This window comes from Hyperolius riggenbachi, chromosome 6 (assembly GCF_040937935.1).
Source record: "Hyperolius riggenbachi isolate aHypRig1 chromosome 6, aHypRig1.pri, whole genome shotgun sequence".
NCBI classification, from domain to species: Eukaryota; Metazoa; Chordata; class Amphibia; order Anura; family Hyperoliidae; genus Hyperolius; species Hyperolius riggenbachi.
The window spans coordinates 53,925,451-53,953,224 of NC_090651.1; the positions used below are offsets into that span (position 1 = coordinate 53,925,451).

The 27,774-nt window shown below is 42.7% G+C and overlaps 1 protein-coding gene across 6 annotated transcripts in view; it reads right to left on the minus strand.

Annotated features, from left to right (window-relative positions):
- The window catches only part of PDE4B (phosphodiesterase 4B), a 559,327-nt gene that overhangs the window by 18,073 nt on the left and 513,480 nt on the right, over positions 1-27,774 (minus strand). For 5 of the 6 annotated variants that reach the window (XM_068239291.1, XM_068239292.1, XM_068239295.1 and 2 more), the window contains one exon: positions 10,339-10,451. In XM_068239291.1, coding sequence (XP_068095392.1) covers positions 10,339-10,451 — 113 coding nt within the window. Of the gene's footprint in view, positions 1-10,338; positions 10,452-11,527; positions 11,686-27,774 lie in introns of those variants that run through there. The other variant, XM_068239296.1, reaches the window with a different exon arrangement.

Sequence of the window (27,774 nt, forward strand, 5' to 3'; positions counted from 1 at the left end):
TGCCCGTCCTGATGACAGAAGTGCCATGTCCCATTGTTTCCAAAGGGAACTTCCTCTGTTTAGAAAGACTTGTGTCAATTAATGGAGATGGACGTGCTCAGAGGGTCAGCATTTCTCAGAAAAATAATGATTCTTTGTCGGTGTTGGGTACCAAAGTCCTGTTTGCTTCCCTTGTCCCTCTTGCCAGTTTCCTGTTACTGGTACCTCTTGCGAAGCCCCCCTGCAGAATCTCTGAGAAGATGTAAACAGAGGTCCGGGTTCCCAAAAGTTGATGGATTCATTTAGGACGCAGCTGGCATGGACTGTTCTCTTGTTTGTGGGCTGAAGTGTCAAACTGCGCAATCGGCGGCTCCAGCACATGTGGGGATTGGGTTACTTGCCAAATTGTTCGTGAAGTTCTGCACGTAGTCTTATACCCCCCCTTCCTCGCTGTGCTGTATGACTGCATAATGTATGGAGGGAGATCAGAGTGATATAACTTTCAATCCTGCTACTTCCGTACCATCTCTGCATTATCACAGTGACAACAGTCCCTGCCGAAGCTCTGGGTTCTCTGTAAGCCCACCTACAGTTCTCGTCCAAATCAGCTAATGGATTAGATCTTTCACCGAAAGCCTAATTTTGAATTTCAGACAGGCAAATGAACTTAACTTCTACAGTTAGGCTTTGTTTACAAAAACATTATTTCAAGGCGGTAAACTGTGCCACCATGGTACCCCACAGGTAAAGTCAATGTGGTTTTGGGTGTCCCGCTTGAGGGTAGGGAAGAATCTCCCTCAACTGTGTATGTGTGAAGAGGATGTGGCATCTGCTACAGAGTGAACTATGAAATTTCATGCAAGGGGCCAAAACTCCCTGAAACTTCCTAGATCACAGTTTGTGACATTACCTCATGGCCAACTTACTAGTTGGGTCACTTCATCCTGGATGCTTACAAGGGTAATCGGCATGTAAGCTTTTTAACCCATTAGTAGCTTAAAAAAAAGTTATCTAGTTTGAGATAAGTGGATTTGCTTTTGACCTCAGTCAGCAGAACTTATTTTGCTTAAAATTCTTGGAATGCTTTGATCTCTCTCTACTAGCAGAAAATACAGAACTTGAAAGCAGAAGTCCTCTGTTATTGTCTCACACTGCCCGCTAGTGACAAGTGGCCAAAAATACACATTATAGAAGTACTAATTATAAGCAAAGGAAATGTAACACATAAGAAATAAACACAATGTGTTAAGATAAAAAGGCCTGGAGCACGCACAAACCTCTAAATAAATTAGCTGCTAAAGGGTTAAAGGGACATCCAGTCTGTGCTAGAGTCTAGCAAAAACCACAACATGGTGGGGTCACATGTCCTGCAAGGTGCTAACAGGCAATGAATTGTGGGTAGTGGGCATACAATGGTGCAGCCTCTTATCTGCTGTCCACATTCAAGTGCAATTTGATGGAAGCCAAAAACTGGTTCTTAGCGGGTTTCACTTCTCGTTTCCTGTTAACCAAACCGCAGAGCATTCCAGAGAAGAAGCTCTGCAGGCCGAACGTTAAGTTAGTTCCTTATTCCAAAGTGTATTTTTTTCTTCTTGTGCAGGTTAAGGGGTTGTGGCGGAAGTAATTTACGCTGTTGCAGCTATCTATTGTGTCCTTTGGATGCATCCAGTTTCCTTCCTGGCTACTTCAGTAGACAATGTCATTCTGAGGGACAAAGCGGTCACAAAACTTAGTCATAGTTTTCTGCTGTGAAAGACCCAAGGGCACGAATCAGACGCCAGGAAGTTTTCAGTTAAAAAAAATAAATAAAAAAATTCAAGATCGCGCCCCCGTCCCCGTTACAGGAAACCTGACCTGTGTATAGTATTTTAAAGTTAAAGGACCACTACTGCAAAAAATATACAATTCACACTATAAAATGTAAATTTGATCCAGAATAAAGTGCCATATAAATTATTTTTCTTAGGTCGCTGTCACTTACAGTAAGTCAGATCTGTTAGGTTTTGGACTTGGCCATCTCTTCATAGGGGATTCTCAGGGTTTTCTTTATTTTCAAAAGCACAGAATGGCAGTTGCAATCCAACATTCATTACAGTGTGAAAAGAATTAGGGAGGCTGGCTAGTATCTTTATATAGATCATTTACAGGGAGTGCATTTGTAAAGTATAAAGGAAATGCTGAGAATCACCTATGTGAAGATGGTCTAGTCCAAAACCTGTCAGATCTATGCTACTTACTGTAAGCAACAGCAACACAGGAAACAGGTCATTTATAGTGCGTTTTACTCAGGAAGAAATGTACATCTTATATGTGTATGTGTTTTCAATCTTACAAATTTTAAAGATAGTGGTCCTTTAAGCCTGTCACAATATAAGGCATGAGCAAACTAACAATTCTGACCAACTTATAGCACCGTGGTGTCTGTAGATATCTGTTGTTAGTCCTCAGTCTAGTTTCTATGCTTCCTTGGAGTTATTAGGTATGCTCTAAACATGATGGAATCCACTTTCAACAACTGTTTAACTTGTGGTGTGTGAGAGAACTATCCAATTATGAATGTCTTTAATTTTCCACTGTGACTTCACTTTAATAATGTGTTTACCACTTCTGAAACTAAAAGCCATGTTTTAAAGTCTGGTCATGTGGCTGGAGGCAGCCCAGCTGAAGAGATCAACAGCAGGCACTGTGCATCAACACTATAAGTGGGTGGGACAGAACCACCGCTACCTGAGAAGATTTGTGCCCCGCCTTTCTGGAGGTCTGTGGTGCAGGAAGGAAGTTGTTGCTTTCTCCAAAAATGTAACTTAGTTTACGACTGGGACATAAGTCTATGACTGTGGTAGGATTAGATTGTGAGTTCCTTTGAGAGATAGTGACATGACTATGTACCGTACTCTGTAAAGTGCTGCAGAATATGTCAGAGCTATACAAATACTTAGTAATAATAAAGGAGTTGCTAACCAGATACTGAAAAAAAACGGTTTATTTGACAGCAGCTAATGAAGGAAACTCTACACCTATAAAAACGAGCGCAGTCTCCCTACACAGGATAAGAGAAGCCTTTGTTTGTTGAGTCGTGCTTCCAAATGAAACACAGAATTCGAGAATATATTACGTGAATGGTTACATGAATGCTTTTGCTTTTTTTGTTTGGAACCTTTGCCAAAATGCCCCCCCCCCCCCAAAAAAAAAAATTCCCTGTATATTAAAGCAAGACTGAATAAATAATACTAAGATGCATGCAGGCCGGCAGGCCATGACCCAGAATCCTTTGCGGTTCTGTGTGCCATGTCCTAACGGATAACAAGAAGTGTAAAGTTGGACTCTGCGTCACCTGGCGCTATTGGGAGAGAGAAAAATATGAAGTGAGATGGTAAATATTTTCAGTCACATCCTGGCAAACACATTTTCCACATTCCTCCAGGAGTTAATTAACAGGAGTAAATCAGCGAAACAGACCTCGTATTTATCCTGTAAGCAACATGTGCAGGCCTCCGGTTGGTGTCCCTGGAAATAAAATCCTGCAGACAGTTGCCAAGCTGTCATGTTACACACTGAGTTATGTGCTTAAACTGCGCTGGGAGACCGGGGGACAAGGCCTGCATTGAGGGATTGGGCAGAGGTGTCATTCGCCTGGGCGTTCAGCAAACGCTGTGGAGTGTGAGCTGCGCAGTCTGAGCCCGGCTCCCTACGCCTTTCATTGCAGCACATTAACTCCTGTGTGTGCCGGCTCCACAGAACAGAAGAGGATTCTGGGAAGGCAAAGCTAGTTAAGAAAAGTCAGAGAAACAGCACTGTTCAAAGTTCTACGTTTTAAAACAACTCTGTTTTATAGATATTACTGTTTAAATACATGCATGATGCAGTGGTTGTGCTAAATGACCCACTGCAAGTGTATAGATGCTTGGGGTTGTTGCTCCACCCTCAGTTTATGCTTACCTCTCTCTACTCTGCTGCAGCACATTAAAGCAGACCAGAACTCTTGCACAGCACACAATGAAAAGTCTTTATTCCACATATAGCTGCTGAAGAAATTCAATTCTCTGTGTTCTGTGTTTGTTTAGCCAGTTCAAAGTTCTAATTGGTTGTTATCAGCGAATGTGAATAGATTGCAGTAGAGCTCTACCTAGGGAGCTCTACTCATGCAGTAAAGGCAGAAGAAATGTTTTTCCCCCATAAAGGTTATCATGCTGTGACTAATCTTTTAAAGCAGACAGGAAGTTCTGAGTTTCGTTCCACTTTAATTGGGAGGAGAAAAAAAAAATCTCAAAACTGCTCAACACTCCACTGAACAATACCCATTTTGCCTTAAAGGGTAAGACTTCATTTTAAATATATCCCTGTACCTAAGAATGGAATGGGAAGTTCCAAGAAAAATGGGGGCAAGGGATCTGGGTAGAGATGTTTTCCTAGTGCACATCTCTTTTTTGTGGTGGCTTGCAGTACCCTTTTTTACTGCTTACAGATAATTATGGAGACACTGCATATTGTTACCGAATGTAGAGCAGCCTTGAAAAAGTCTGAAACAGTTAACGTTTTTTGCTTTGTTTAAGAGCGGGGAAAAAACGTCAGGGCTCAAACTTCGTCCAACTCTTTAGGTCAAATCTAAGTTCCAGACTGAGAAGTTGGACTGTTCCCCATTTCACTGCAGCCGACATCCAACCGGCTTCCCAAACAATCAATACCCGCGGGGTGTTTTCTCTGCCATGTTGAAAGATTTCGGCATGAAATCTATGGAAAGTCTTGAAACAATTTGGCTAATCCCCTGCAGTCTGGATGGAGAGCGCAGGCTTTTGTTGTTGCACTTGTGGAGTTTTTTCTTTTTCTCCCTTTTTTCTCTCTACCTAAGTCAGGAAGGAGACAGGAAACAAGAGTCACACTTTTAACAGCTGCGCCTGGCCTGATCTGCTGCTGCCATGACGTAGTTTGGCCGGGGTAACGTGGGGCCGGCGGCTCGGAGAGTGAAGGGGTCAGGAAAACGGGTCACATTCTACTGTGTTATTAGAGATAGGGGGTCCTTTCTGCTCATTCCTCAGTCTCTTCCTCTGATTCTTGCCGAAAACATCCTGTTTTCAAAACAGGCGTCTGAAATATTTAGAAAAAAAAATAATGGTTCATTTCCACATAGCGATATCAGAAACCGGTCAGGGCCTTTTGGTTAACTAAAGTCCAAATTATAGGGGCAGATTTGTGCCCCAAGTAGGACATTCTGGACTTAATCTACTAAACTTATAGCTTTTTCCTTGCGTATGTACATACCTTCAATTTTGTAGTTGAAAACAAGTGTTCATGATTGTTGCAGGGCTATGGAGTCGGCACAAACATCATCCAACTCCGAATCCTCAGTTTATGAAACCACCGCCTCAGACTCCAGGTACCCAAAATTGCTCCGACTCAAGGTACCCAAAAATTTCTTTGACTCCTCGACTCGGATTCCACAGCCCTGGGTTTGGGTTACTATCAAGTGTGTTGTCCAGTGTCTCCCCAACATCCTCAGACTGGTCAATGCTGGTTGGACATGATGCAAAAAACTTAGCCAACAATACAATGCCATGTCCCGCTGCAACTGCTTATCCTCCCCTCTCTTTTCTGCATAGGCCAGAACAGGTTGCTCTGCATAAAAAAGAGCAGCATGTTGGTATGTTATTCTAACACCTGAAACAATCACTATTGATCGGTTCAGGTGATTGACGTTAGGCAGCTAGCTTAAGGCTATCCATGATCATTAAAAAACAATTCAACCATCCTTAGGATATTGAGTTTCCCATCAGCTATATAAAGATGGGTAAACCAAGCACTGAGGTTTATTGGGTGTAGGAGGGAAAGAGGGTAAGGAGGGGGGAGATAGCAGAGAAAGCAGAACAAGTTCTATCTATTGCTTCTTCATGTAGGCCCTTGAAAGGTTTACTAGAAGAAAGGTTTGTGTCAGTGTTTACTAGAAAGAAAGCAACCTTAGAGATCCTGCTGATGGCCATTGTAAGCTGCAGTTTCAGTTTGCTCTGACACCTGTAGATTAACATTTACCTTGCTGCAAAACCATCCTAGGAAGCAATTAGCTAATGACCTAAAAATTATGCCTCCCATGGACACAAATCTCATTGTACTGAAGTGATTCAGCCAGACCCAACGTCACACCATCCGCTTCTGGCCCCAACGCTCTGTGAGGATCCACAAGATGCAACAAGCCCAGCCAAACAAGCTGCAACAAAATCACCTCCAACGTAAATCCGGGAACTCCAGCCTAGATCTGGAATCTCTGACTGTTGACCTGAATGACATCGTCACTTGCTAAATCATCCCTGGGCTGGGGATCACTGCTTGGGTGTTCTATTGTTCTGGCCCAAGCCCTATCCCATAGAGACATATCAATCCTTGCCATGTACTGAGGAGGACCAACAGTCCAAAACAGGCTGTCTGCATGTGGGGCTAGTTTGGCTCTGTAAAATGTAAAGCTATAGGCTTGCTATACACCGGTGGTTCTGGATGTAAGCCTGGTTCAGGGGCAAAAAGAGATCATTTGCATATTCAGTAGTGATGCATTGTGGGTAACCACAGGTACGCACTTAAATCGGAATTATCGCAAATACCTTCTTTTTTAAGAAGGCAAGCTACACTGCGTCGCTTTTTAGTAGGAAGGCTTTTCAGTCTCTTTTGGTCCCCTATACTTTCCTAGTAGTTTTGGGTCACCCCGAGCTGCTTTGGTATCCTGTTGAAGATCATGAGTGATACTGCCAAACAGGACTTGATTTACTCAAATAAATAAATCTTCTATCAGGGGGCATGCATTAGGTAACTTTGGATGGTAGTGAGGGATAGGGAGTGGCCAATGGAATGATGACAACCCCTAGGAGTTGATGCAATCATTATGCAGCTTAAAAAGGTACCAATCAAAATTAGGCTGGTGCAATTCCAAACTGCAAAAATGTGCATACACTTAGTACCTGCTTTGAAACCTTACCATTTCATTGACCATCCTAAATAGGATTACTGAAAGTATCACACTATGAGGGGGCAGTACTGTACCCGTTTCACAAACACAATGCACCACTCCTTCAAATGACTGACAATGCAATCTACTGTACAGAAAATGTTGGATATCTGATTTTTCTGCAACAGACTTATTTGGTCTATGTGAACTGGCCTATAGAAAAGTCATTAAAGTCTGCAACCTGTTTGTTTGAGTCCACTGTCCAGTCCCTCGAACTACAGTGAAGCTAACCAGGGGTCGTAGTCGAGGAGTCTGAGTCATTTTCGACCTGGAGTCGGGGTTTCTATAAACTGAGGAGTTGGATGACTTTTGTATCAACTCCACAGCCCTGGTAAGGATTAGACTAGACTAAGGAGTTGGAGTCGAAGCAATTTTGGTAACTGGAGTCGGATGTTTCATAAACTGAGGAGTCGGATGATTTTTGTACCGACTCCACAGCCCTGAACAGCGTAAACCAGCCCTTAGTGATTGTACAATATATAGCCAAAAAGGACAGCTACGATTAATTTAAGAAAGTTCTCGCGGCACTCAGGACTGCAGTCGTGCAACCGCCAACTCTCCAAACGTCTGTCGGCTTTCACAATGATCTAATATGACCCAGATCAATATTGAAAACTCTTCAAAAACGACTAAAGTGCCAGGCCAAGTCTACAACAGGCTAACAAAACATAGTAAATTAACCCTAACTTGTAAACACACATCACTGAAGTATCACCAGTTCCCAAATTCCTCGTCAACCTGTACTCATGATTAATTCTGTATCTTGCTCATCCACCTTTGCCTTTTAACGTTGCAAAAATATTAACATGTCGTTTCGAGATGTGTTCTCTTTAATGGGGGAGGGGGTTACAGTAAAACATATGCATCACATTCAACAAGCTGAGTAAGATTGCTGTAATGAATGCATAAAAAACTCAGTTTCTGCTTTTTTATGGTTTCTCTTCCCAGCAAGCCACTTCTCAGTTTCTGCAGTTCAGGAGCTGATCCCTCCAGATAGACCGCAGTTTCTCTGTATTATCAACCACTAAGCTTGCAAAAAGCAAACTTTTAGGCGGAACTCAAGAGTTCAGAGGTTACACCATATATTCCCTCCTAATTAACAGCTTCCCAACTGAAAGCTCTAAACCTTTCCATAGCTTAAAAAAAACTCAGTAAAATGATTCCCCCCTTCCCCACGTAGCCATTCTCTACTCAGTGACTTGACCTGAGACACATAACAGCCCTACTAAACACAGCAGTCTCTAGACTCATAGAAGCAACATGGAGAAGTTTTAGCTCCAGTTCTGCTAACTGTTTTACAAAACCGCATTTATCTTTTGAGTTAAGATTATTTTTTTCATACACATTTTAAACTGTTATTGATCTTACAAATGTGAAAGGAAACCTAACATAATTAACCTCCTTAGCGTTAATCCCGAGTCAGGCTTGGGTCGGAAAGCCACAGAACAGGGTGGTAATTCAGTGCCTGAGTGAGTTTCATGCAGGAGCTGCTGCAGACCTCTCTGTAGTATGTTTTTCTTTTTGTTTTTAGGGTCTAAAAGCTTGTGAAAAAAATGTTATGGCTTTTAGACCTTGAATCTGGAAATAATCAGAACGCCAGGGAGGTAGGGCAACGGTGTGCTGCTTCATAGTGGTCTGACTGCCTTCTGTGGCCACAAGATGAATGAACAACACTGACCAGCAGTGATGACAAATTATCTGCCTATTAGACATGTTTAGCTCAATAATACTGGAAGCAACACTGGGGCAAATTTATCAAGTCAGATGCTAAGATAATCCAAACAAAAGCAGAACAGTTGCCAACATCAACAAAACCTATTTTCCCTTATTAGCTGAAATCTGATTGGTTGCTACACCACTTGGTGTCCCAGCTGCCTTTGCACTGGTCCTGGCCTCATGGTCAATCAGCCCCATTGTCCCATCACAACGCACACGTGCCAGCTGCAACATCTGGCGTATCGCCGGCTAGACAAAACACCGCAAACTCAATCAATAGTCATTTAACAACTCAACAGCCATTACAGTTGATATCATTACATGCATCCAGTAGTCAACACAGCAATCATTGATTAAAAAATATGAACTCTGCAGAGGCAATGTGGGAAAATCCATCTGGTGAGGGATTGCATGACCGTGTTGCAGAAACGTGCACGCTTGTGCAAGGGAGAAGAGCGTGCAGATTAAGCAACGCTACACTCATGTCTGAGGATAATTAGACACATTCTACCCGAGAAATCAAAGGACTTGCCTCAAACACGCAAAATATTCAACACCACCAGTACAAACCGCGGAACTAAGAGCATCTCCAAAAGCAAAAGACAGTCAATGTAATTGTATATAAATAGCCCCAGAAACATGCCGATATTCTACTAATACAACATATACGGCATGTAAAGCCTTCCTTTCAGAAACTTCAGCATATACAACACACTTCTATGTGCAAAGCAGACAATTAGAACAAGTATTTACCTGGATGTGTAAAAGACATTGGAACATATGCAATTCACTTTTCCTTCTCCTAAGTTATAGTTTCACATCTTATCATCAATAAAAGAAGCCTTTTATGCAACCAGCAGGCAAAAAAAAAAGAAGGAAAAAAAATACTCAAAATAATTTGATAGTAAAAGGCTAAAAGTTATTTTAAAGAGAATATGAACCTTATCTCCTGGGTGAAAAAGTGAATTGCATATGGACTCTTATGTTTATTAAAAGATTTTCAATGTCCAACAACAACATAAGATCATATACTTTAAGATGCCTCCAAATCATGCATCTAAACCTGTTTATATATTATCTTCTTTAAAGTTAGTAAAAGTAACTATAAGTGCAAGAAGGTAAATGTCTTACATGTAGCTTAAAAAATACATATATAAGAAAGGCCACATATAAAAAATGATTTTATTCAATTTCTGAGAAGTGTCAGAAAAAAAATTGTACAGTGTGTGGCCATATAGGACAACATGTAGAACAGAAAACAGAAGAAAGGATGTACATATATCTATAGTGTTCTCCCATTTGCTCCACTCTAAACTGTACACGTTGCTAAGACTTAACATTTGCTGAAGCTTTACATTCTACGACCTACAGAGACCTTTCTTAAGTCTGTAAATAAATAATTATAATTATTATATATTAGTGACCACCTTTAATATATATACACAGTATAGTGACCACTCTTGTTTATTCATTTCATCCCATACAGTGAATAGAATATGCAGATCTTTACAGAACACAGAGCCATTCACTGAGTTCTTGGGCTAATGTGCTCTATCCGCAAATGAAAGTAAAGAACAGCTTTAAACGCTACTAAAACTTTTTGAAACTTCTTATTGTAAGGAGGGGGCTTTTAGCCACCCCAGAGCTCTGCTCACCTTGTTGGATGCCATCTCGCTGACCGATCGGTACGTCTGTATGGTCTCCAGCTGGTCCAGGCACCAGTCCAGCTCTTCCAGAGTCTCCATGGCTATTTTCTGGTAGGACTCTTCTGCAAACAAGCACATGGACATATAGTCAGGCTCCAGGCTCTGCATGGTGGGCTCCGGACCACCACGGCTGAGACACACAGTACTGTAGGTTGGACAATGCTCCTTCATCATGTGCTGCCTGCCTGTCCTCACTAGTGATTGCACACTGCAGCCTCACTGCCAGGGATTGCCTGTTTTCTATCAGCCCTGTGCTGATGTCAGTGCTGTACAAACTTCCTCCTGCCGGTGGGATGGGCTGAGGAGCTAATCTGCATAGATCTCCAGCCACAGCACTGCTCTGCCATTCCTCAGAAGCTGAGCACACTGCTTCTCAGTATCACCAATCCAGGCAAGCTTCCCCAAGTTCTTCATTTCACCTAAACTCTCTCTCGCTTCTCCTAATCAACTCAGGAGGCTGCAGGGAATTTAGCTGGAAAGGTTCTGGGGAAATGTACAAAGCAAAAAGTATCTGCAGCTAGAAATATACACACATTTATACACTTGTATGCAAATGGTGGTCCCTCGCCTAATAACATGATTAGTTCATTTTGGAAGTGTTGCAAAGTAGAAAACAATTACTGCAGGGAACTATGTAACCCCTCCCCCCAAAAAAACAACACAAACAAACAAACAAAAAACAAAGTTTGCATTTTAGAGTTTTTTTTTTCCCACTGCAAATTGGAATCACAATGGCAAATGCACTGCTATCTGATTGCAATTAGGAACTATTTTATACATTTTATTTTTCCTCATGTATCTATTTTTTGTACGATTCATGTTATCTACGGTGCGCTTGTGATTTACCAAAGAATATAATAATATTCTTGCAGCATAGAGATATTGCACAAAAATCTCATAGTACCATGCTTGCTATGTGATTTTTGTGCGCCCTACATAGACATGAAGCTGCAATTTTTGAAGTGCGGTAAAATTGAGCCTGATCTGATCGGAATGTGTCCAGTGGTAAGGGTGCACTAACTTTAGGAGGAACTGTCACGAAAATCTTAAAATTTAAAACGCATACAAATAAGAAGTACATTTCTTCCAGAGTAAAATGAGCCATACATTACTTCTCTCCTATGTTGCTGTCACTTACAGTAAGTAGTAGAAATCTGACAGAAGCGACAGGTTTTGGGTTAGTCCATCTCTTCATGGGGGATTCTGAGCATGGCCTTTATTCTTTATAAAGGCATTCCCTGAAAAAAAGATTTATACAAAGATGTTGGCCAGCCTCCCTGCTCACTGCACACTATTTTGGCAGTTGGATGGAGCAACTGCTATTCACTAAGGGCTGGTGCACACCGAGCGGCTTTTTCAGCGTTTCTGCTCAATGTATCTGGTCAATGTATCTCAATGGGGTGGTTCACACCACAGCGGGAGGCGTTTTGCAGAAACGAATCCTCCCAGGGTGAGGCATTTTTTGGATTGTGGATGCGTTTCTGCCTCAATGTTAAGTATAGGAAAAATGCAAACCGCTCTGAAAAACGCCTGTTCAGAGCGGATTTGCCGGCGTTTTTGTTACAGAAGCTGTTCAGTAACAGCTTTACTGTAACAATACATGAAATCTACTACACCAAAACCGCTACACAAAACCGCAAAACGCTAGCTGAAACACTACAGAAAAATAAGAAAAAGCGTTTCAAAATCTGCTAGCATTTTGCGGATCTGCTAGTGGGTTTTGGTGTGCACCAGGCCTAAGTGCTTTTAAAAATAAATAAAACTCTGAGAGCCCCCATGAGAAGATGGGTTAGCCCAAAATCCATAAATAATGTCAGATTTCTACTACTTACTGTGAGTGACAGCAACATAGGAGAAAAGTAGTTTATGGCTCATTATACTCTGGAAGAAACATACTTCTTATTTGTATATGTTTACATGTATTTTAAATGTAAAATTTTCGCGACAGAGGTCCTTTAAGAACTTGTAGGGACAAATGCTTGTTTCCGGTGTGTGATTAAGACACTACTGATGCCAGAAGATCAGCCTCCCTTATCACTCTTACCTTGGGTACACTAAATCAAATCACAATTTAGCATGTGCAAGTTTGGACACCTGCCTTGTACTAGAGTTTGTTTCTCATTTATTTATGCAGCACTATATTCGTCTTATCACAGCCCACACAGTGATGTAATGATTATTATTGAATATCTATCTAGTGCTGACATCTTCCGTAGCGCTGTACAGAGTATATATTGTTTTTGTCACTAAACTGTCCCTCAGAGGTGTATGTATGTATTGTGTACTGTATGTATCGTAGTCTAGGGCCAATTTTTAGAGTGAAGTCAATTTATCTGCGTGTTTTTGGGAGGAAACTGTAGTGCCCGGAGGAAATCCACGCAGATACAGGGAGAACATACAGAACTCTGTGCTAATAGTGCCCCTGGCTGGGATACGAACCAGGGAGGGACCCAGTGCTGCAAGGTGAAAGTGCTATCCACTATGCCACCGTACTGCCCTTCCCTTTGTCAGGTGGGCAGACACACTGGTGATGGTAGGTGGTGGTGAGGGCATGGGGAGCAGTGGCTTATATCACTGGGTGGACAGAAGTGGGAAGACTATAGCTTTATACACACATAGATGGAACCCAGCCATGATGGTTAAGAACAAGTGCACGGTACCCTGTGATCATCCCATCTGCCGCAAACAGCTCCACTGTGCGCCACACCGCTGTCCCTCCTCCCCTCTCCATAGAAATCGCACACCCGAGTGACGTGTCTGTATAGCGCTCATTGCATGCGGTACTGCCATAAGGATTGAGCCCCAAAATTGCCCAATAGTCTGGACAGCCAACCTCTTGGTACAACTCTGTTCAGGAAAAAAACTGATCTTTGCAGCTTCAGTTTGAGAGTACAGTAGAGTCTTGATTATCCGGCACCGACGGGGATCAATTGTTGCTGGAAAAAATGTGCTTTCTGGTTGCTTGAGACTCCATGTTAAAAATAGGCCTAGCTAATACTATACCCCCTCTTAAATACATACCATGAACTCTGTATTAAATGTTATAATACAATAATTGAAATTATAGTAACCTTGGGGGAGACATGGATCCCAGTCTTTAGAGAGAACCCCTGGTGGGTTTCTGACATGAATATTAGGACGCAGAGGCACATTCTGCATACAATGTTCAGCCTCTGTGTCCTTATAGTGTGCCTCCAGACAATCTGCGTGTCGCTAGCCTGGCATACACGTTAGTGGGGGATTAGTGGTGAGACGGAAGCTGTCGCCGACGTCCCCCCCCCACCCCCCGCCGGAAACTCAGTGCACTGCCTATTGGTTGCTGTCGCTGGTCCGCATACACACGCGGACTGGCGACAGTTGCGGCAAAGTTGCGGCAACTGTCGCCAGGCGATTGACCGCGCCAATCGCCTGGCGACAGCAGCGACGAGCGACAGTTCAGGGCACGCGTGCCATACTCACGTGGCGACCTGTCACCGCAACACGCGCGTGCCACATGGTTGTGGCGACAATTGTAGCCCGTGAGTATGGGCCATAAGAAACTAGCCTCCACCACTGTGAGTTCTGCCGGTGATCTGTGCTGGTTGGTTGAGATGGCTGGTTAGTTGAGTTCTGGATAACTGAAACTCTACCGTACAAAGTAACAGTGCTAAGAAGCTGAGGTGAGAGACATATGGAGGCTGCCATATTTATTTTCTTTTAAACAATACCAGTTGCCTGGCGGTCCTGCTGATCTCTTTGGTTGCAGTAGTGTCTGAATCATTCACCTGAAACAAGCATGAAACCTCTGACCTGCATGCTTGTTCAGGGTCTATGGCTAAAAGTATTAGAAGCAGAGGATCAGCAAGACAGCCAAGGAACTCAATATGTCAGCCTCCATAACTCTCTCATCTCAGGTTCCCTTAGAGAGCAGGACATGCGTACCCCTATCTGCAGTCTGGGATATCCCACATGAGGGATAGTGGAGAATGTGATACACAGCCATGTGTGGAGACTGAGGTAGATGTTTGCATTGAGATCACATGATGTGGAGGAAGGTGGGTTGCTACATGCAGCCAGAGCTGTCACCTCTGAGTTAATAACTGGTTACAGCACGATTCTCTACCTTACATGACCGGAGATACAGTTATCTGCGCTCCTGCGGTTTAATATTTACACACCGATTATCACAGAAAAGTAGAATATTTTTTTATTTCTATCTACTGCCTAATGTGGGTTGGAATTCTTAAGCACTTACGACAACAGATTAGAGCAATGTACCTCCAAAATCTTTCCAAAACTTCAGTCACATCAGAAGTTTGCATTGTATTAAAGGGGAGTTTTAACCAAGGACTGAACTTCATTCCAATCAGTAGCTGATACCCCCTTTCTCAAATAGTTCTTTAGGGTTGAGAGACTGTATGGCTAATATTGTGGTGAAACCTCTCCCACAGTATAATGCCATGACCACGGTCCAGAGTGCTGTCTGTGAACCTTGTTGTATTGTGGGTAATAACGGCTTTTTTTCCAACTTACCAAGCAAGCAATACCTCCCTCTGTGCATAGAACTCTCAGTAACAAACATTCGGTACAGATCACCTGGGAGAACTAAAGATGTCACCACCAGTGGTCATTTTTTGACCAGGTAGGTAAATTACCGTAAAATACCTCCACAAATGTTGAGAAATGTAAATTCTCAAACAAAGTGTAGTGGACAGTCAGGCTAAGATAATTATCTGACCGCAGTGCCAGAAGACATGTTTGGTGCAATTCACCATGGGAGCCTGATATACCAACTGTAAAGTAGGGTGGTGGAATTGTTGTAGTTCGGGCTTGATCTGCAGCCTCAGGGCCTGTGCAGCTAGCCGCCATTGGAAACCATATAAATTCCTGAGTGTGAAGGCTTCATCTTATGCAGACTGCAACATTGGTGGATTTACTGGAATGTTTACGATACATTCAGAAACTGTCTGACTGAAAAAAGCAGAAGAAACAAAAAAGACAAGGAGGGTTCTAGAATGGTTGAGTCAAAACCCATTTCTGAACCCCATTTAATGAAGTGGAGAGCTTTGAAATGGGTGGTCCTTGCCAGAAACCCCCTAAAGGAATACTGAGGTGAAAATAAACTGGTGAGATAGATGTGTATGTACGTGACCAAGCATAACAATAACTAGGTTGTTTTTTTTTTTCTTTCTCTGCTTGGAACAGTGTACGTTCAACTACGCAAGTGACAGTTTCTCTCCAGTCAGGTCCTAGTTGGACTATAGTAACCCTCACTGATGCGGAATTACAGCCATAAAACTATTTACTTGCTGAGAATGGCTTCTGACAGCAGGGAAAGGATTATAAAAAAGGGTTAATAGTTCATAGATTCTAGCTGTGGTATACTTCAAACACTGTGTCATTGAGCAGAGATAATGAAACATTAAAAACTTAAAAAGTAGATTTAAACATAAAATAAAACTGCGGGATATCTCAAAAAAGTAATTTTTAGTAGAGGAGGATAGATGCAATTGTTTATCTCATCCGTTCATTGCCACCTTGGTATTCCTTTAAACCTCACACAGCTTAAAAAAAAATTGCATGGAGAAAAAAAGTAATAAATAATTTTTGTCAGAAACGGGTAGCTCATTAAAAAAAAAAAAAGTGTGTACTTTAGCATGCTGCTGTGAAAGGAAACCATGGCGGGCGTAAGAGTTAAGGGTGTATTTGTCTTTTCCACAGAGGGAAATGGCATATCGGTTCATTTTTGTTGAATACATGATTACAATTTGGGGTTAATTAATGAACCATATTTATAAGCATGACAACAAAGCAGAATAATGTTCTTATTTTCGCTTCCAAGGTCTAAATCAAGTTAGCAGCATGTACTGCATTAAGGCAGAACCACAATTCCCCTGACGCTATCACTAGAAACAGAAACTAATACTGCAAATACACACCCACCAATCACTGTGCAAATCCATACTTACATTTACTTACTGTGGCTAAAGCTAGGTTCCATTCCAATACCAAATGGAATGACAGTGTTTTTTCACACATGACTAAACATGCATTAAAGCTGACAGCCCAGTAGGCTTTCCTAACTAGGTTTTTTGGGAGATACACACACACAAAAAAAAAGTGACAGCAGGTTGCTTTGTTCCTGGATACTGCGCAGGTCATTCATTGAGGAACATTACGCAGCTAGGAGAACGCAAGTGGTAGAAAGTGTATGAACATGCGGGTGTCCTGAAAACTGAGCACAAAAACACACCCTAAAGCCACAGGAGAAAGGGGAAAGGGGGAGGGGGGGGGTCAGTGTAAATTCAGCTTTACGGTCTTGTTTGCTGTCTTTCTCAATTACACGTGAGCAGGACATGTGGGGGAAATCCATAAGGTATCACTAACTGCTACAGAAAGTATAGGCAATGGCTGCATCGGTGGACGTATATATCTCCTGGATGGGAATTGCAGTCATTTGCCTGTATCCCCAGTTATGAATAGCCATACACAGTTATATATAAATACAATACGGTTACTGTGGAATAATATGCAGGTCTTTTACCCTTTTTACTAAAAAATAGCAGGCTAATTAGGGAGCCTTGCCCAAAGACTCTTTACTGTTTTACATACTGGCTTGAGCCGGTATACAAACCCTTGTCAATGACGCTAGCAGCTGCTTCTGGATGTCTTGTTACTGTTTTTTTTTTGTTTAGCATACACCACTCTACTTAAGTTTTAATATACAGCATACTCAAAGGGTTCATTCACAATGGGAATCGCAAAACGCTATAGAAATCGCTAGCATTTTGCAAAGCGATTTTCCCATGATTTTTCATCGTATAGGAAAGCAATTTCAAAGCAACTGAATTTTGAGATTCTTTAAAGTGGACCTGAACTCTTGCACAGGACAGAAGGAAAACAGAGAAATGCACCCTGTATGTATTTATAGGGTTTAGCCTGTCTAATTACCCCTCATCTTGTTTAGCCTGTCTATTACCACCTCATCTTTGACTAATCACAACTGTAATTTAATCTCTTAGCTGTGTAAGCTGACTTCCTTGGCAGAGCAGCTAATTTGTAAACACAGGATCATAACCCTATGTCTGCTTCCATGAAAGCAGGAAGTAGACACAATGCAGATTTATTGCAGCATTTGTATCAGCAGTAACAAATAAATGTTTTTCTTTAAAGTGTATTATGCTGTTGCTTATCTTTCATAGCAGAGAGGAAGTTCTGAATTCAGGTCCCCTTTAGCACTGAAACGGAATTGTTCTGTAGTCCCATAAAATCGCTGAATGCACCGCATCTGCAATTTTCACTAATTGCTAATTGTTGGCGATTGCTACAGTCAGATTGCTGTCTTACAGTTTACATCGCAATAGCACTTTTCAAAACACCAGCGAACATCCCCAGCAATTGAAAGCAATGCATAAATCGTGCGGAGAATAAAGAAGGTTTAAAACCGCTATCGAGTTTTTTTGTCTTGCGCAAAGGCTTTTGGATTTACAAAGTTTAGTTCCAAAGGTCATACTATACATAAAATGTACACAAATCAACAACCAGTGACAAAGCCACACAGCCATTGCTGCCCCATCCCAGCACTTGAATAATTATCGTATGATTTCGTAGCTCTAAACTGCCTTTCCAAGGACAGCCCTTGCTTGTTAAGGATTTCCACTATCCACAGCATATATGGTGGTGATCGTTACCACTGCACCACCAATAAAGAGCTAATGCACTGACTGGAGGAGGACCCCTTGTGGACCCCTCAGGTGCAGGAGCCCTGGTGTGGTTGCAAACTCCACACCCCCGATTGCTACAACACTGTTGGAAAGATTGTCTTGAAAATATGTTGAATGTTGGGATTAGTTAGGCCTTTAAATATTACTCCTCCCAATTTTTTTTTGTTTTCGTGTCTGTTCCTCAGTATCAAATAATTTTCTCTGCCCTGCCAACCCACACTGATCATTTCTACTGTATATATGGGTGGGTTGAGCATGACAGCTGAAGTAAAATTTCTTAGGGTGGTTCTGGAGTGTTTTTTTAAAATGCTTGCAGGGGGAAAACCTCTTGGCTAATAACAGTGAATGGGATGGTGCACACCAAAGCGGTTTGTTTTTTCCACAAACGCAAACTCGGGGCTGCAGCATTTTTTAGATTTCTGAGGTGTTTCTGCCTTAATGTAAAAGTATAGGAAAGTGGAAAACCGCTCTAAAAACGCTAGATCAGAGCGGATTTCCAGGCGTTTTTGTTATAGAAGCTGCTCAGTAATATCTTTACTGTAACAATATTTGAAATCTGCTACACAAAAACGCTCCAAAATACGCTAGGCATGTTTAGAAAACCTCTCTTAGGGCTGGTGCACACCGAGCGGGCTTTTTGCCGTTTTTGCAGCCGCTTGCAGCTGTTGCGGATACGCTTGATCAATGTATCTCAATGGAGTGGTTCACACCAGAGCGGGAGGCGTTTTGCAGAAACGCATACTCCCGGGGGTGAGGCATTTTTTTGGATTTCGGATGCGTTTCTGCCTCCAATGTTAAGTATAGGAAAAACGCAAACCGCTCTGAAAAACGGCAGTTCAGAGCAGTTTTGCAGGCGTTTGTGTTACAGAAGCTGTTCAGTAACAGCTTTACTGTAACAATACATGAAATCTACTACACCAAAACCGCTTCCCAAAACCACAAAATGCTAGCTGAAACGCTACAGAAAAAGAAGAAAAAGCGTTTCAAAATCTGCTAGCATTTTGCGGATCTGCTAGCGGTTTTTGGTGTGCACCGGGCCTAAACATGCCTAGAATCACTCTGAAAATCTGCTTCAAAAACCTCTAGCGTTTTGCAGATCTGCTAGAAGTTTTTGGTGTGCACTGGGCCTTTGATCTTACCAGCTCCACCACTGTGTGCAGCTTGGGTTTACTGATTGATGGGAATTAAATTGATGGGAATTAAACTTTCATCTAAGCAATATTGCAAAAATTAAGCACCTCATTCCTTCAGAGGATCTTCCAACCCTAGTTTATGCCTTCATCATGTCACTACACTGGCTACCCATAAAATGGAGAATCCTTTTCAAAATTGGCATGCTAACATTTAGATCCCTACATGACCTAGGCCCTGGATACCTGAAGGATTAGTTACAACTGTGCCACAACACCCACAACCTCAGATCAAAAGGATCCAATAACTTGACCACCCCCAGAGTCAAACTAAAAACCCTTGGAGCCAGAGCGTTCTGTCATGCTGCCCCTACCCTGTGGAAAGCCTTGCCAAACTTAATCATGACAGTTTCAACCCTGAACGTTTAAATCAAAACTGAAAAGCTACCTCTTTAGTCTGGCATTCAAGACCACATACTTTCCCCTGTACACAATGACCTCAATTCACTAAGCTTTATCAAACACTTTATCAAACGTTTGATAATTTACTTCATGGGTAAAGTCTAATTTTGAATTCACTAAGGTGTTATATATTTATTGATCATTTTAGCAAGAAAACATTCAACAAATATATAACACCTTAGTGAATTCAAAATTATATTTTTCCCATGAGGTAAATGATCAAACATTTGATAAAGTGTTTGATAAAGCTTCGTGAATTGAGGCCATTATGTACTGATATGCGCTTTGGGTTCCATGTTTCTTTGTTTGGGTCAAATGTTTCATTGTTGTTAAATTTGTACACAAAGTATCTTTTCAACCCTCTCTCTCTCAAAATAAATAAATGTCTCCTTTTTTTGTAGGCGCACTTTATACTGTTGTTTACATCATGTGACCTGTCTAATGACTCAATAAGATTCATAGGCACTATGTTACTGCAGATATCACAGAACATACAGCTAGCTTCAAAAAACTGCTTTCTAGGGGTTTTGTCCATTAATTGTGCCGGCCGGTGTCCTGGGAGAGTTCCCTGCGACTGCATCTTAAACACCATTTTGTTCCGTGTTTAGATCCTCGATGTTCCAGGCTATATCGGAGATCATCATTTTCTCTGTTCTCCCCCCTTCTGTACATCCCTCCCCTCCGCTCAGAGTACCGATTGTTCTCTCCTTGTGCAAGCCATAAAACAGGCCGTCATATTCTATATGCGTAACGCCACGTCTGATGTATAAAACCATCGGAGATGAGAATAGAGGCTAATCATCATCAGCAATTCCATGCTTCTTTCTCCAGCTGTCATTTCCCAGCGCAGATCCGGACGTGATTGGCTGCTGTGATTTGGAATTCCAATCATTTTGGATGGAGCTATAATGCGTGTGATAGAGTGAAGGGGTTATTTTTTTGCTTTTGATGATGTCACAGCACATAGTCCTATGATTATCAGTGTATAAAATACTGATCTCATGCATTATAAGGAATAAAGGGCAACTGAAAAGAGAAGAATATGGAGGCTGACATATTTGTTTCCTGTTGAACAATACCAGTTTCATGGCAGCCCTGCCGATCTATTCGGCTGCAGTAGTGTCTGAAAACAACCAGAAACAAGCATGCAGATATTCTTGTCAGATCTGACAATATTGCCAGAAACTCCTGATCTGCTGCATGCTTGTTCAGGGTCTGTGGCTACAAGTATTAGAAGCAGAGCATCAGCAGGATAGCCAGGCAGTGTGCATTGTTTAAAAGGAAATAAATATGGCAGCCTCCATATCCCTCTCACTTAAGTTGTCCTTTAAAGGGCTCTAGGCAAGATAGTCGTTTTTGCCCACCACTGATGATCAGCTGCATTTTTTTTTAATAATATTTGGGGACTAACATCCACCAGGCCCTTACACGCTCTCTGGGCCATAGGCAACTGCCTAGGTTTGCCTTGTGGATGATCCCGCTCTGAATACACAACATGGTTTTGCTTAAGGTAATAATGTTGTCATGTATGCTGATTGAAGGAACTTCAGTGAAAACTTGATGGGCTTGGGACTCCTCATGAACACTGTTAAAGAGGCACTGTGACTGTAGTGACATATAGTAGAGTGCAGTAAATTGTTATTCATGATACCCATTTTTACATTTATTTTCCTGGTTTCATGTTTTAAGAAAGGAAACAAAGTACAGAGATCTGGCCACTATGGCCTAGTGCTCCTTCAATTCACATTGGGAGTTGTAAACATGTGATGTCATCTTCTGTTTTACTAAAAGAGCTAGGAGGCAGGCAAATGGGAGGCTGGACTACTGGTGCCTGGGGCCAGGAGTTCTGGCCAGGGATGGGCTCAAATTCGAATTCGGGTGAATCCGGATAGTTGCTATCCGGATTTCAATCAGTTTCCTCTACGGGGGGTGGTCAAGCTTACCTATCTGACGTCTTCTTCGGTCCGTCCCTCGGCGCCTCCAACGATGCGGTCCAAGCGGCGGTCACGTGTTTACAAACACTTCCTCCTTCCTGGTTGAAGGAGGAAGTGTTTGTACTCACGTGACGCACGTGCACCTCATCGTGGGAGGCGCCGAGGGACGGACCGAAGAAGACGTCAGATAGGTAAGCTTGACCCCCGCCCACCCCTCACAGGTAACTGGGTGAAATTCGGATAGCAACTATCCGGATTCACCCGAATTTGAATTTGAGCCCATCCCTGGTTCTGGCACATCCCCAAACCCACTGCCAATGGCAGGGCTGGATTCACCACGAGGCACTGTAGGCACATGCCTACAGGCGCCTAATAATGTAAAGGCGTCTCACTCCCCTTCCCTAGTGCCTCCCTCTTTCCTCAGTGCTCTCTGCATTCTACTGACAAGATCTCCCTTCAGTCAGGGGCAGCTATAGCTACTTAATACTGAGGGTACTTCTGGCTACCTAATGCTAAGGATCATCTGTAGCTATGACAGGCGGGGTAAGTAAGGTAGAAGAGACAGCTGGGCCAGCAAGCAAGCTAGTGGTGCGGTTTGGCAGGGGTTTGTAGGTTCACGGAGGGCGAAGTCTAGGGTGCCAGGACATCTGTGCCTATAGGCTCCTGTGATGTAAATCCAGGCCTGGCCAATGGCTCTCCTGTCAAGAAACTGTTGCATTACCACCATGAAGACAAGCAAAACAGGATCAACGGGACCGTCAAGAGTTCACTAAGAAATTCAGTAGAGCAATTCATTTAACATTGTGTGTACAAAGTACAGTAATAAGAAACTGCCCCAAGCAGCATGTCAGGGGTCAAGAGAGCCCTGTAAATACACTCGCCCTTTGGCTACCATTTGTTTGACTGTTTCCCACCGTTGGCTATTGTGTTTTTCTGTAGCTGCATTGTGTTTTCTTCCTCTGGGTAAAATGGTGTGTGAGTGCTGGGATGAAATGCAAGAGGCATCAGATCATTGGCAGATACGCCAATGTCTGTCAGATTTTAATTGCCTAAGTTTTATTTGCAACAGTGGTCCTTTAAGTGAGCAACTCTGGTTTCCCATGATGCATCACTCCCTAATATGCAAATTATCTGTGACACTGTAATGCTGGGTACACAAAATGCTATTTCCCGTCAAATCAACAAGAATTAGATGATTATTTCCATCATGTCCGATCTACTTGGAATCGATTTTCCAATGTTATCACTGGAAAATTGATCCCGTTATTGATCGGGAACAGTTTGGACATGTACACATGATGCAGCTTCCTGTCCAATTACCCGTCCATCGAACTGGAAATTGCATCATGTGTACCCAGCATAATGCTACCCATTCAATAATAATCTGGTTTGGCAATCAATTGATAAGATAGTACTGATCATTTCTACACAGAAGTCCCTAAAGGTCCGTGTACACACGCCGGACTGGAGGCAACGACGGGTCCGTCGTCACCTCCTGCTGGGTGGGCGTTCCAGTGACAGTCTGGCGTGTGTACAGTCTGTCGGCAGACTGATACGGCTGTTTCTGAGCAATCCGCCCGGCCCGCCCACCAGCAAGCAAGAAAACACTCTGCATAGTTTTGGCAGTCTCTTTTCACCCACTTTTTGGTACTTTTTCATTTGCAGAGTGCAGAAAAGTTATTTAAAAAAAGGTGAAAAGTCATCTCCTAGGAGAAAACTCAGGAGTAAAAGTGAATTACATATGGGCCGAGTATTCAATAGTGGTAGCCTGGATATCTTTAGGCTATATATATATACATACAGTGTATATGTGTGTATATATATATATATATATATATATATATGTGTATATATATATATATATATATATATATATATATATATATATATATATATATATATATTTAGGCTACCTCCATATCTGAAGATGCGTTGTTCTTTGTGAAAAACGTACGCTTTATTGAGCATTTTCTTCTCTACTGTCCGGATGATGAAACAAGGCATTGTTTAATGTAACAGTAAGAGCGTCATCCCACATCGCCTGCTCCCTAGCCTGTTGCAAAGTTTATCTGGGTTAAATCAATAAGCCTGACATTTTTTTTTGTGAAAAAGTTTAATAAGGCATGAGTCAGGGAGGATCAGGCATTGTGTCACCCCGGAGGCGAAACTTGCCAGCAAACTTCCACGCAGTGTCAACACAGCGTCACGGTGCACCTTTCCCAGCAAGCCTCCCGCTGGATGGGTCACGGGCCTGCCAGTGAATAATCATGCTGTGTGACTGATTAGATTGTTATAAGCGGATGGGGAGGCTGATGTGGCTGCTAGTAGGCTTTGACAAATACGGAGTTGGCAGTCATTGGCTATAAACATAGTGAGTTCCAAGTTTACCTAGTGGTGACAGGCAAAGCTTTCTCCTTCACACACGGCCTTTGCTGGTGAAAGTTACACACAGAACATACAGGGCTGATTTATAGGGATGATCCTAATCAGCTAATTACAATTACCCAAAATTTCACATACGTTTTCGCAATTACGCCTATAAGTAATTACAATTTGTAAATTCAATTGATTGTAATTTTGCGTAAATGTTGGCATAATTTTCAGACTTTAGCAGTGAATAGCAAAGTCCCCCCATACACAATACTGACACCAAAATTGCTACGCATGTTAAAGAGGAAAATCATGTAATAAATAAAGTGATTCATTTTTACAATAATTATGTATAAATGATTTAGTCAGTGTTTGCCCTTTGTAAAATCTTTCCTCTCCCTGATTTACATTCTGACATTTTTCACATGGTGACATTTTTACTGCTGACAGGTGATGTCAGTGGAAGGAGATGCTGCTTGCTTTTTTGGCAGTTGGAAACAGCTGTAAACAGCTGTTATTTCCCACAATGCAACAAGGCTCCCACAGTGTGATGTCAGAACCATGGTCCTGACATCACACTGTGGGAGGGATTTATCCACAATATCAGCCATACAGAGCCCCCTGATGATCCGTTTGAGAACAGGAAAAGATTTCTCATGGGAGAGGGGTTTATCAGCTACTGATTGGGAGGAAGTCCAATTCTTGGTTACGGTTTCTCCAGTTCCCAAGTGAATGGGAATCGATATGAAAAAATAAATAAAAATAAGCCAGACACTTAGCTAAGGAGAAGGAAGGCTCTGGGTCCTATAGAGCCTCCCCGCTCCTCTCTCAGTCCTCGCTCCAGTGCAGGATCCCCCGTAGCAGCATTCCACCAATTTGCTCTAATACTGCTCTCTCTGCTGCTGAAGGAGGCTTCGCAAGTCTTCGGGAGTCTAAGTGCTCCTGAAGATGGGCCGCTCCATACTGCGCACGCGTGAGTGGGCAAGAGAGGGCGTTCACACATGCGCAGCATGGAGCTGCCTGTCTTTAGGAGGGCTCGTCCCCCGGAGGCTTCAGATGCCTCCTTCGGGGACTCAAACAGAGGAGCTGCCGCTGCAACAAGGGGACTAGTAGAGGAGAAGGAAGGCTCTATAGGACCCGGGGCCTTCCCTCTCCTTAGGTAAGTATCTGGTTCATTTATTTATTTTTTTATACGATTCCCAATGACTTTAAGAAGAATAGAGGGTGGGTACAAGTAAAAAAATAATTTTTCAAAAAGACCTTATAGTTTTTGAGAAAATTGGTGATGGTGATGATAGTATGTATAGGGGCCTTTACTATTAACCACCAAAATCTGCAACAAAATTCCGCGAAATTCCGCCTAGTTATAGATGGATTACATTTACATGTGAAATTACTTCCAAATTTTCCCAAAATTTCGAATTACAATTTCACATAGTAATTGTGAATTATGATGCAAAATTACAATTGGGTGAAATTTGTACTCATCACTACCGATTTACTCTGATATGAGCAGATAAAACTGAAGCAGTTGCCAAGCGCATCCAGTCAGAGCTCTTGTTTCCTTTGGCTTGTGTCACACATGGTCCAGGTTTCTTTACACCTGCAGAGCTGCACTGGTACAAGCAGGAGATTTATTGTGAATAGTCAGTGAAAAAGATGCTCAGTCTAATAAGAAGTCTGTGTAGGCAGAGCAGGATCACCGGCTCGGCGAAACCGGATGTCACTGTAAATGGAAGAAAACTATCTCACAATGCCTAAAAGCAGATTCCTTTATGGAACTGTAGAACAATCATGGGTCAGCTCAGCAAAACAGCATCTACTGACATGTTCAAGTGAAGCAAGAGTGATATGGAGGCTGCCATATGTATTTCCTTTTTAGCAATACCACTTGCCTGGCCATAGACCTTGAACAAGCATGCAGCAGATCAGGAGTTTCTGACAAAAATCTGACAAGCTTGTTTCTGGTGTGATTCAGACACTACTGCAGCCAAATAGATCAGCAGTAGGATTGCCCCATAATTGATCTAGGCAGGTTTCAATAAAGTATGGTACTTTTCAAACGACTTGTTCACGCGTGGCCAACTGCAAGATATCAGCCCACCAGTCGTGTTAGTTGATCCACCCGTTTAATTAAGCAAACCACCTGTTATCAGTCACTTGTGAGGTTGTTTGTCACGTGTACACGCCCAACAGTCCAAGTTTGGACAATAGTTAGGCAGAAAAGTTGCATGTGTCTACGTGTCTCTAGGCATGTTGGATTGTGTTTTCCTGTGACTTTGCATGGAATCTATAAAGTAGCAGAGTCTATACCGGGCGAGTGCAGGGGGCTGGGGAAGGTCCACATGATAGGGCCAGCTCTTGCTGGGAGTCAGAGGGTTATCGTTAGGAGATCTGGGATTGGCTAGGCTCCGGAAGTGATTTGCGAGTATAAGAGCAAGTGGTGGAGATTACAGGGCACATGGAATGAGCTTCCGTGTCACAAGCTCCTTCCCACAGTCCCTAAAGGTCAGTCTGTTTGTTTTGTGTGTTGGTTTTCTTGTCATTGCAGCTGGTGGGCTCAGGAGCTCCAGAGGATGGTTTGTAAGTGGGTTGTGTTAGGATCTGCCTTGGTGCAGATACCTCCATTCCAGAGTCGGGCGTTTTTAATAAGAGATCATTGGGGCATGCAGCTGTCCAGGAGACAGTGACTGCGTGTTGAGGGCCAGCTCATTCGCTGCATGCCCAAGGTGGTTTAGCCTCTGGACGACCCCTTTTACCCTAGTTTAAGTAAACCTGAGATGGGGAAGGTGAAAAAAAATTATACATACCTTCCTCCAGCCCCTTCCAGGCTGATCACTTCCTCGCCGCCCCCCTCTCGATGCCTGAATCGGCCACCATTAGTCACGGAAAGTCCTCCAGTCCGGGGCCAGCTGTGCATGTGCGGCCCGGCTGCGCGCGTTCCTGCTGTGCTGACTGGCCCTGACTGGAGGACTTTCCATAGCCAATTGCGGACAAACCAGGCGGTGAGGGAGCTATCAGCCTGGAGGGGGCTGCAGCATCTCAGGTACACTTTAAAATTGAGGTTGCATTAAAGTTATCTATTTATATTGTTATTTGTCAATAAGCAGTCCTTGACTTTATTGGTATTAGTGTGTATGGAGTATCTTGTTACAGATGGGAAGCAGCAGGCTATGCACCTCATCAAGTATTCTCTGGTAGCACTATGACCACACTCCTTTTAGTGTTTATGTTCTTTTCCCATGCTGAAACTAAAAAGTAATATGGGCGGAGTTGGGCTTTAATTAAAAACCAGAAGTCTTGTTCTGTCATTGTCAGAAGTGTCAGAAGTGACAATGTTAGTAAAGGTTCCCACTTTGTCAGGGTCACCTCCACATTACCAAGAACTGCTGTCATTTCCCAGAGTCCTGTTGTGGCGACACGTAAACCACAGCCTGGTCACATGACGTCTTTGATAAGCCAGAATTTTGCATTGCTGACTAGAAGCTGGTCGCTGTTATGAAGGGAGGACGATGATAACATTGCTTCACGGTTTATATTTCGGGAACCAGTGATAAGCAGCTCCCCTTACCTCACCTCGCCCTCCAGATAATTATTGTGGGAGCCTGCAACAACAGCTAGTCTGTTCTTCCTATGCTCATAATTCCCGTAACCTGCGATAGTTTCCGTTTTCTATAGTCACACCTGTCCGGTTCTTCCAGTTAGAAGGATGAGTAATATTAAAGCCCTGATTCAGCCTCCTATGACTGCATATGATAGTAAATTTACATTAACTAGCAATGCAAA